Here is a 10,510-nt window from a genome sequence, read left to right on the forward strand (position 1 = left end):
AAAAATATAAATAGATTTAAAGATACTCAACGATTATGTATAAATCTAAAATCTAAAATAATATTTAAGTGAAGTTTTTTATTAAAAATCTATATTTTGTTGTGGCAAAGGATCCATTTATATTGTTGGCTTGGGTGGTTTGATAAGGACAAAGTGGATACTAAAGAGTGCGTAAGTGCCAAACTCAAGGACCTAGAGAAAATGTTGTCCACTTTGGACAAAAACCACATGGCTTGGGAGAGTCTTTCAAATGCATAGGAGAGAAGAGTTACAAGATAATGAAAGCTTCTACTAGGCACCTAAGAATCCCGGTCTCTAAGATGGAGAACACTAGAAATGAGCATGATATGATATAAGTTGTTGATGACACAAAGAGCACTGGGCAGCCATGTTAGGCCCTAACAAAAGTACTCAAGGGAAGAAACACAAGAAGGACTAGATAACAAACAAAGAGATCCTCGACCTCAAGAAGATTTTAGATAATATGAAGCAACTTGACCTTTTAGTTGTCAAGTTTATCAAGAACTTTTCTTAGTGTCTCCTAAGAGCCTAAGTGCCTCTTTTTGTTGTTTATCTGTGTGCTTGTTTTTTGCTAAGTGTTTATTAGTTCTTGTTTTGCTGTTGGATTTTATTTTTCCTACTGCCAATGTTTAAAATTTCATTTCTTATTTTTGGATGAGCATCAATGATTTAACCTTTCTATAAAGGGTTTGAGCGCACCTTCAAAACTTTCTTTCACATAATAAAGAATAGTTCAAATATATTAGCATATGTGTTTTGAACTATTAAAAAAGATAAAATTATATCAAAAAATTTTGTATTTAGATACTAATTGAAAAACAATAAAAATTATGTGTAAGATCTATCAATATTTCTTAAATAATTTGAAAGAATAATCATCTCAGATAAATTAAAAACCCATAAGTATCACTAGCTAGAAAACAATCTAATATATTTCAATAAAAGAAAGCAAACACAATTTTAAAATCAACTAAAATAACACTAAATAATTTTCATAAAATCGTATATTTAAAATTTTCCATCTATACATAATAAAAGCTAATATTTAATTTGATTGGTGAAAATATTAACTTTCGTTTATTAAATTTGTTTCCTCTAATAATTAATTTTTTATTAAGATGTTGGACAGAAGGATCATAGAAACAAACTGAGTCATTATAGTCAAGCCACCAAAACCCATCAATGGCAAAATTAATTAAACAAAATTAGTTCTCCAAACTAACTCTAATATACCATTAGAATCACTATTAGCGATATTATTGTCTAGCTTTAATTGATTAAAGCATAAAACTTCTTCAGCCTGATAGCTGAAGTTACATAGTTCCGATTCAAAGTTCTAACAGCATAACCACAAAAAGCAAAAATATGACAAAATTTAGCCATGGCAACCATAGACACAACATTATTCCTGCATAAACAAGACTACTGGGAACCAGTAGATTATTTTTAAATATCCTCTCGTAATTAGATGGATCAATACAAAGTCTATTAGATACCAATTTGGAATTGATATAGTGATAAACATCGCCATTTAAGTATCCATTTGCAATCACTTATTCACTAATATTGTGAAAAACATTGTAATTAATAAATCAATCGTCGAGCCAATCCAGGTCAAAGTGTGCTTCCACAATTTTAACTCGAAGATCCGGAATAGAAATATTCCGAGCCTGCAACCACTGCTTTCCAATCTCCTCGCCACAGATAACGAGCTTGAGGGAACACATCTCACAAACTGTTGTCGGTAATATCTTCAGACGGGAACACTCTCTCATGTCAATCTCCCTCAAATTCTTGAGTTTTCCTATTTCCTTTGGAAGTTCTTTCAACCCTTCACATCCTGAAATGTCTAGATAATCCAAATATCCAAGTTTTCCAATTGACGCAGGAAGCTCTTTCAAGAATGGTAACGCCGATAACCTTAGCAGTCTTACATGGCTCATATTTCCAAAATTATCTGGTAACTTCTGAAGTAAATGGCAGTTGGTAATAGAGCACGACAAAGCAGAGGTCATATTGCAGACCTCACGAGGCAACTCTTCTAAATCACTGCTGTGGTCCAGGTTAAAATATTTTAGCTTGATTGTATTGAATATGGATATATTTCCAAATCCTTCACATAAGCTCAATGATAGCTTCTCCAAGTTATGTAGTCCTTCAATGCTCTGTTTTTTGCCAAAGGGTAAAATCAGCCTCTCCAAGCGGATGCTCTTGAGTTGAGTGAGTGAAGATAAGACATCTATACCTTTCAATGTCGCCTTCTTTACACCACAATTGGATACCATTAGAAATTTTGGTTTTTTCATGGATTTCAGAAAGGTGGGAAGAACATATTCTGTCGACGTGAAAAATAACAACAAAGCCTCTGTTTCCGGGAAATTCATATCATTGAGCTGATTTTCCTCAGTAAGGCCTGCACACAGTAGTTACTAAGTAAATCCAATCAGAAAATTGTGTAGTAACTACTAATAATGTATTAGATATCAATATTAAAAACAATGTCAATGTGCGAAACAAATATCAATGTTTAAGAATTTTAGATTAACTCACCAGTTTGAATGGAGAGGATTTTTGTATCAAATGATCTTTGATTCACGAATTCGTATTTACCCACCAAACTATTGTGTTTCCTTTCAATTAACAACCTCTCGCGGTTGAATAGATTATCTCGCTGTCCCAAATTCAATGACAAGTCTCGCAATTCATTACGCTGGGAAAAGTATAGCTCTGAAGCATTTACATACGAAACTGTTGTATTTCCTCTGTAAAGTTTAACCATGTCAGTTTAGTGTTGACAAACACGATTAAAAGAAATACATCTCAAATTGTATAAAAGAAAAGGAACTTACCTGGAATTGCTTGCCAAATTTAACATATTTCTTTCTCCAAGTTCTAATAAGATGGACAAAGCATCATTCCTTTGTAGCTGCCGAACATATACCCAAGTGTCCAAAAGTATTTCAGCATAGATTTTTCTTTCCCTCGGAAACAATCCCAAGTCTAGCAAGCAATCCTTGTTTACATCATCCAAGGAGTTGATACAGATCTGCCATAATCTAAATGGCCCTTTTGTCTTGTAATTTGATATTTGCGCTTGTTTACAAATCTTTTTCGTTGCCCTCTTCCAAGCATTTTGCGATTCTCCATTCACAGAGCTTGCAATCATCGACACCATTTCTTAAAAGTATTTGGAAACAGTCGAATTCTTTCGGGCTTGAAGGTGACTGCTGCGTATTACTATGAGGTTTGTTTTCGCTTCCGTTATTTCTTTTCTTTGTAAGGTTAATACTAATGTCTACCTTATATAGGAAAATAAACAGGATCAGCAACTATTATACGACTTAGTTTTCTTGTTGAAGTTTCAAAGGAATTTGCATTCTCAGCGTACACACGCATCTTGTTTACCTCCTGGTCGAATTCAGATTTTGATATACACATTCTTTGGCCCGTAGGTTACATTCTTTTGAAATAACAATCATAACGATATAATTTTTTTGTATTATTAACCTCTACTAAAATATTATTCGTGTTGAGTAGTAACCTGGCATTGTCCATTTTAGTTGAACATGTCAACAAAATTGCATTCCACCACCGAGTTTGACCAGCAAAAAGTTTAATCATGTAATAACTCTGAAAAGACAAGGAAATTGAGGAGAAATTAGTGAAAGCTTGTGCGATATAAACAGAGAGAGTTTAACTGCAGAACACGGATAACGTGTGTATATAGTAAGAAGCTCGCCTCTTTCACTGCAACTTCACGGAAGCAATGTCGATTACACTGTGAATATTATGAAGCAATGTTGATTACATTGTGAATGATATGGTAGTTGTAAAGCAGCTTCTGTGAATAGAAAAGATTGATTGCTTGCAATAATAGAATGATCTGGTTGTTGAGAAATTTTCTACATCAGAACAGAATCGATAGCTTTGGCAAATTGACATATATTCTTTATAATTGAATGGCAAATTATGTAGTCCATCGTTTTTCTGATGGCAGTTTTGAATTGTAATACAAATTTCTATAAGCTGGAGAGAAGCTTCGAGATTACTTCCAATTACAAATTGATGTACTGGTCGATAATTCGTCCACATCAAAAAATAATTGGTAGGTAGGATGAACAAACGTCTACTACTTATCACGGAATTGGAAATTAAACACATCCTTTTTTTCCTAATGACATTTAAGTGTGATACAAATTCTGGCACGGTAGAAGTGGGTAGACTCTGCTCATCTTCCTGCCTTTAATCCTGGACATAGTTGCATATATTGGACTCAATAAGCATTTTCCTGCTAATGAAATAAGATGTAGTACCAAAAAATAGATAATATGCAACATGAATTGATATGTTGTTGCTGAAAATGGCTTGATATATGAATTAGTGGTTTTAATCCACATGCCATACATTTAAATGGGTTGAAGGTTGTTGGGTATTCGGAAAGAAACATTTTATTATTTTATGGCAAAAAGAGGGGTAAAAATTTATTAAGATAGAAAGGAATACAACAAGGAGAGCTCAACAAGGAGCTCGATCCTGAGCAACAAGATCATCAAATTCTTGCACCATCTCAAAGGATAGTTGCATCCTATCCCTAATATTCCAACCTGGATCATGACTAGAAGCCCATTTGGCTAAACAATCAGCAGTTCTATTCCATTCACGAGGAATATACGTGAACCTAATGAACTGAAAAGAGGAAGAGAAGAAAATTATCTGCTTAACAACAATGGCCAGCTGCCAACTAACATCCTCAAGCTCTTGCGAAGAAAGAATGTTCACCACCACCTGGGAATCAGACTCACAGATAATCTTACTCCATCCCCGCAAGCAACACTGTTCCATAGCATATAAAATAGCCTGAGCTTCCATGAGATTGTTAGTACAATCACCCTTATGAACTGAGAAGAAAAATTTAACATCCCAGCACTACAACGAGCCACTCCGCCAATACCAGCAGGACCAGGATTCATACGGGAAGAACCATCAGTGTTAATTTTTAGAACTCCACAGGGAGGAGGAGTCCAGTGCCCATCCCGGTTAACCCGACCCTTCCTCTGATGGTGAATCTGCCTAGACATAGAAGGAAACCTATGAGCTGTAGCCCCATCCTGAAGATGAAAATTGAGGCGATTATAGATAGCAAGATCAACTAGATTCATACCCCCATCAAGCTCACACTTCACAAGAATAGTTTCCTGAAGGGAATGTGATATTTTCCACCAAAGATGCAAAACACCAAGCCGAACATTTTGGAATATGCGATGATTCCTCTCCAACCAGATATGCCAAAGCATGAAAGATGGGCCAGCAATCCAAGCAGCATGGAGAGAAGAAGACTTGGAGGGAACAGTACCCAAGTGGGCCTAGAACTTAGGCAAAGAGCAAGCATGCCGACAAGAGCAACCCCAAGCACTCCACCAAAGGTGCCATATCTGAGTAGAATAGGAGCAATGGAAGAACAGATGGGAGACAGACTCCTCTCCATTACCACACAAAACACAATAAGAGGGGCCCTAAAATCCACATTTACAAAGATTATCCCAGGTAAGACAATGGTTGTGAGCCACTAGCCACATGAAAAAATTGCACTTGGACCAAGAAACTTTATTCCAAACTTGCTTCCACCAAGGAACCTCAGCATCCCCAAATAATTGTCTAGTTATCTCCTGATACCCAGCAGAGACATGATATTTACTAGACAAGGTACTGCCCCAAGCCAAAACATCTGGACCAAGCAAAGAAGAACACTCTCTAGAGACCAGAATTTGAGAAAGCTCCTGACGATCCATGTCTGTACCCCCAGGAGGCCAATCAGAAGAATGCTTTCATCTGTAACCAACAACAGGTCCCAATTGATAAGGAGTCTTGTAATGAGCCACTTTATCCCATCCAGTGGCAAGAAAAGAGTCACAAAGAGGCTAAAGATGAGGGTATATGGATAAAATGGAAGGGAATCCATCCCAAGCATCAGACCAAAACAAAGCCTGAGAACCTCCTTTACATATCCAGAACAAACCCCTCTTCACGAACATCGCACCTGTCTGCAAAATATGCCAAACCATTGAGCCATGACCTTCAAGAGGAAGTGCACAAACAGAGCAAGGATCAGCACCATGAAAATATTTATGAGTGATAATACGAGCCCAAAGTTGATGTTGTCCAGAGCACCATCGCCAATAAAGTTTAGCAGCCAAAGCTTGACTACTCAATAGAGCAAATCGAAGACCAAGACCACCCTCCTTTTTAGGCCTACAAACAGTTGCCCAATTAACCAAGCTCCATTTAGTACTACACAAATTACCACTCCAAAGGAATTGTCGAGAAAGAGCATCAAACTCTTTGAGAAAGTAAATAGGTGCAGCGTGAACCATGCTTCTATAAGTAGGAAGAGCTTGGATAACAGCTTGAAGAAGAGTAACTCGGGCAGCAGTAGAAAGCCATCTATGAGTCCAATGATTTACCTTATCCTGAAGCTTGGTAATCAAATTTTGCTAGAAGAGACTTGGCTACCTGGAAACAGTACATGACTACATGTTCTAAAAAGATGAACAGTGGTGTCACTCTCATAGTTTACATTCCTGAAAAAAATTTAAAAATCTTGTAACAACTTGAGATCAATTATTGTTACAGAGCTGGAATTGGCATTGTCGTGTGACAGATTTGAGTGGGTAGAAGATTCAGTATTGTCTTTTATAACAACATCAACATTTGTATGCTAGTCATTATTGGGAGGATATGCTTTTATATTTTGAATTACACCTATTTGTATGCTAGTCATTATTAGGAGGATATGCTTTTATATTTTGAATTACATCTATATGGTTAATAGGAGTGAGTGTAGCAATAATTTAAAGTGGTTCTTTGACAATAACTTGTATAGCTGATGTATTGTTAATTTTTTTTGTTGATTTTGATATTTTGAAGTAGCTTGGCTAGTCTTTAGGTGTTGTGGCATGTTATTGTTCTTGATATTTGTTGTGCTTAACATTGTAATGTGGTTCTTTGTGAGATCATGACCCTCTTCCTAGCTAATTAATAACAAACATCCATATTTCTTCTTCCTTTTAACAAACAAAACAAAACAAATTTATTGCATAGTCAAAATTATAATCCCATTCTTGATGTTGATCACTTAACCTATTTTTAATTCTTAAGGTCCTTTCCACAATTGAGTAATGGTTTGAAATCATTGAAAAATAATATCAAAAGAAAGCATAATTTAAAATATAATTTAATAATCGAATAGTCTTGGTGTCCAAAATTTATAATATAAAGCAACAACATCACTAAGTTTTGTTAAAATGACAAAATATTATTTTTTAAAGTAATTTTCAAATTATTGCATATTATAAATAAATAAATAGTTATTTTTATGTATCTTTAATTGTAAAATTATTTCCTTTTATATTCATCAAGTGTTGAATATATATTTTAAATTATAGTTAACATGGAAAATTTAGAAAGTATAAAATTCTAGTATTAAAAATATTAGTTTTTTTTTCTGAAAAGATATAAAAGTTGTTATAAGTGATATGATAAATAAATCTAGTGTAATATTGGGGATAGTTCAATAATAAATAGATTTTGTAAAATTAGACACAACTTAGAGGCGTAATTTATTTTCAAAACTTAAATTATATATTCACAATATTTTTTCTTTGTGATGTTGGATTAACTATTTTTAGTTGAATACCAACTATGACTTAGCCTTTTCTAAAACACACTCAATTTGAAAATTAAAACAATTTATTTTCTAATTTTAAATAGAGTTAGCATAGTTGTAACTATTGGATGGATGATAGATACACACAAATATAAGATGTCAACAAAGAAGCACATGAAATAATTCTTAAACAAATATATAATTGTGCATTCATCAACACATATTGTATTTACATGTTCCTGTTGATCATCTAATATCATATAAAGGTATTTTTACTCGTAAGTAGATATAGAAGCCCCATTCCAAATTCACGAACACTAAGTAGTGTTCCAAAATAAATCTTTTTGATGTTATTAATATTTGAACTAGAGTAGAGTGACATCTAAGAATTTGTAAATACACAACTCAACATGTTTTACATTGCTAAATTAGAGAAATAAACTTAATAAGAACCCCAATTGTTTGTAGCAATCTTGATATCTACATATTTCTTATTTTCAATTGCATGAGTATGAGAATTAGAATTGGCATTCTACACAAATCTTTAACATCTAATATATTATTGTATGTTGTATAGTGCATCTCCCATTTGATTTCTACAAGTAATCCTAATGGATGCAACCATGATGATCTTACCTTGTAAGTGATCATGATTTTCGCCCATGAGTGGTCTATACCCTTGGGGTGACTTGATTATGTTATTTGATGAAATAGACTAACTTATTCTTATGCCTAATTGAGATTGTGATGTAATTGATGGCTTCACTACAGTTTGTGCTAGTGATTTCCTTGATTGATATAGTATCACAATGTTGTTTCGTGATAACCTTGAGATGTGTGTAGAGATTGCACTATGTATTATTTGTCTTATTGCACTTGACTAGGTTCATGTGGTAGTGTTTACTTATGTGTTTGACACCATTGACTTATATGTTTATAATGTCATTTATGTTGTTGAGTAAATGTTATTACTTCCATTATTAAATGCTTGAATAATTACTAAATTAACTATCCTTATTAGATTCATGGAATTATGTACTACAAATTTTTACCTTGTTCATTTATGTAATTTATGCAAATAGGATATGTAAATGATTAATTAAAGGAAATTAATAAGATGCATCAATTATGTGATATCATGTAATTGTTGCTCTAGCTATTATTAGTGTGCATCTATACTTGATTGTGTTCATTTATTGTACATGACTTATATCCCTAGCAGTGGTGCATGGAGTTAGTGATCAGACTTTTCATGTTGAGCCAATATCGTCCCTATAAGGGTGATGTATCGCTATATTGTTATTTTAACCCTCTCATAATTGATAAAGCCATATTCGTAATGCATAATGTGATTAGACTAGTGGCATGTCTATGCATTTAGGAATCCATGGTTGCCACATGAAATATTATTTAAATATTGATTTAATGAGTTAGAGGGATTTAATTTATTTGTCAGCTTATTTGTCATGGTTGAATTTCAATCTAATTGATGTTCACCAATTTTATTTGGGTTAAGGGAGATTATTAGATTATTTCATTTTAATAATTTAATTCATATGTCACTTTGTAAAAGTGTATATATTGGCTAAAAGTGAGTTTATTCTGACCTCTCACATTTTAGTTCATGACTTTTGGAGCAATTCATCCAGAACACATTGTGAAATTTTTAGTATTTTGTTCATTGGGTGAGTTGTGCTCGTGGGATCCCCATGAGAATGGGTTCATTGGATTTCAAAGCGAGAAATTGCTCCTTTGCCAAGCATTTCATCAACTTTGACACTTTAATTATTTTCTAGTGTTAGTTGTGATTGTTAGAATTATTTAGAATTATTGAGAGGGGGATAGGGGATAAAATAGTTATCCATAGGTCTATATTAACAAATTCAACTTTTAATAACATCAAAAACTTTAGATCTTTTCATTAAATAGCTCACTCTTTATACATAATAATAAACAATATAAAAATTACAATCCACTATCCTAATAATAACAAAATTGCATAATAAATATAACATTAGTAGTCAAACATCTCACATAACATCCATAGAAGTATGACACTAGAGTTTAATGTGGAAACCCAATTTGGGAAAAATGCCCAATAACATGCTACCAATTTTTTACTCTTCTAAAGTGAGCTCTATGTAGAGCACACCCTATTTAAGATTACAATACACACTATTAGGTGTGACTCTATTAAAGGGTTAAATCACCCTATTAGGAGTGGCCTAGTTAGAAGGGTTTAGAAAATTCCATTACAATGTCACCTTGATTAAAGGATTTACAAATTACTATTAGTTTAAACTCAATCAAAGGATTTCAAACTGATACAATGGTTAAAAAGTAACAATAGGTTGATATGATAAATACAACTCACTTCATAAATACTTATCAAAATGTAGGTCATATGTTGATCCACTGATTGACCTCCATTATCATTTTTTTCTCTAATTTTCTTGGCAATCATTAAAGCAATCATACTCCACCTCTTTACAACTCTTCTTAGCCTCCTGGTTAACTTCACTAGTTAACAACATCTACTACCTTTTTGGTGACCCTTATGCCTCCTTATATAGGTAGTTCTAATCATTTTCCTCTTAAACATCACCCTAGGTCTTAGGGTTAGGTTAGATTCATCAAATACTTCTATCATTTCATTCTCCTACTCCCATTCTAGATATTTCTTAAAACTTCTCTTTGAGTCAATTCGTAGGAGTGCTCAAAATTGACATTCTTTTTGTAATATAGTCCATAATCCTTTGTTTCTTTCAGATAGCTTATTATTTGTTTCACTGTCATAATGTGATTCTCCTTAGGATGTGTAGAAAG

General features: G+C 33.5%; 1 protein-coding gene across 1 annotated transcript; it reads right to left on the minus strand.

Annotated features, from left to right (window-relative positions):
- Positions 1-1,613: 1,613 nt before the first annotated feature.
- LOC149560696 (putative disease resistance protein At4g33300) lies at positions 1,614-3,196 on the minus strand. Its single transcript, XM_089827668.1, has 3 exons — positions 2,871-3,196; positions 2,572-2,783; positions 1,614-2,434 (listed from the first exon to the last, which is right to left on the minus strand). Exons 1-3 carry the CDS (start codon positions 3,194-3,196, stop codon positions 1,614-1,616), a joined length of 1,359 nt encoding a protein of 452 aa, XP_089683794.1.
- Between the last annotated feature and the right edge of the window lie 7,314 nt (positions 3,197-10,510).

The sequence above is a fragment of the Cupressus sempervirens genome, chromosome 4 (genome assembly GCF_028749045.1).
Source record: "Cupressus sempervirens isolate cs-2001-9-10 chromosome 4, ASM2874904v1, whole genome shotgun sequence".
Classification (NCBI taxonomy): Eukaryota; Viridiplantae; Streptophyta; class Pinopsida; order Cupressales; family Cupressaceae; genus Cupressus; species Cupressus sempervirens.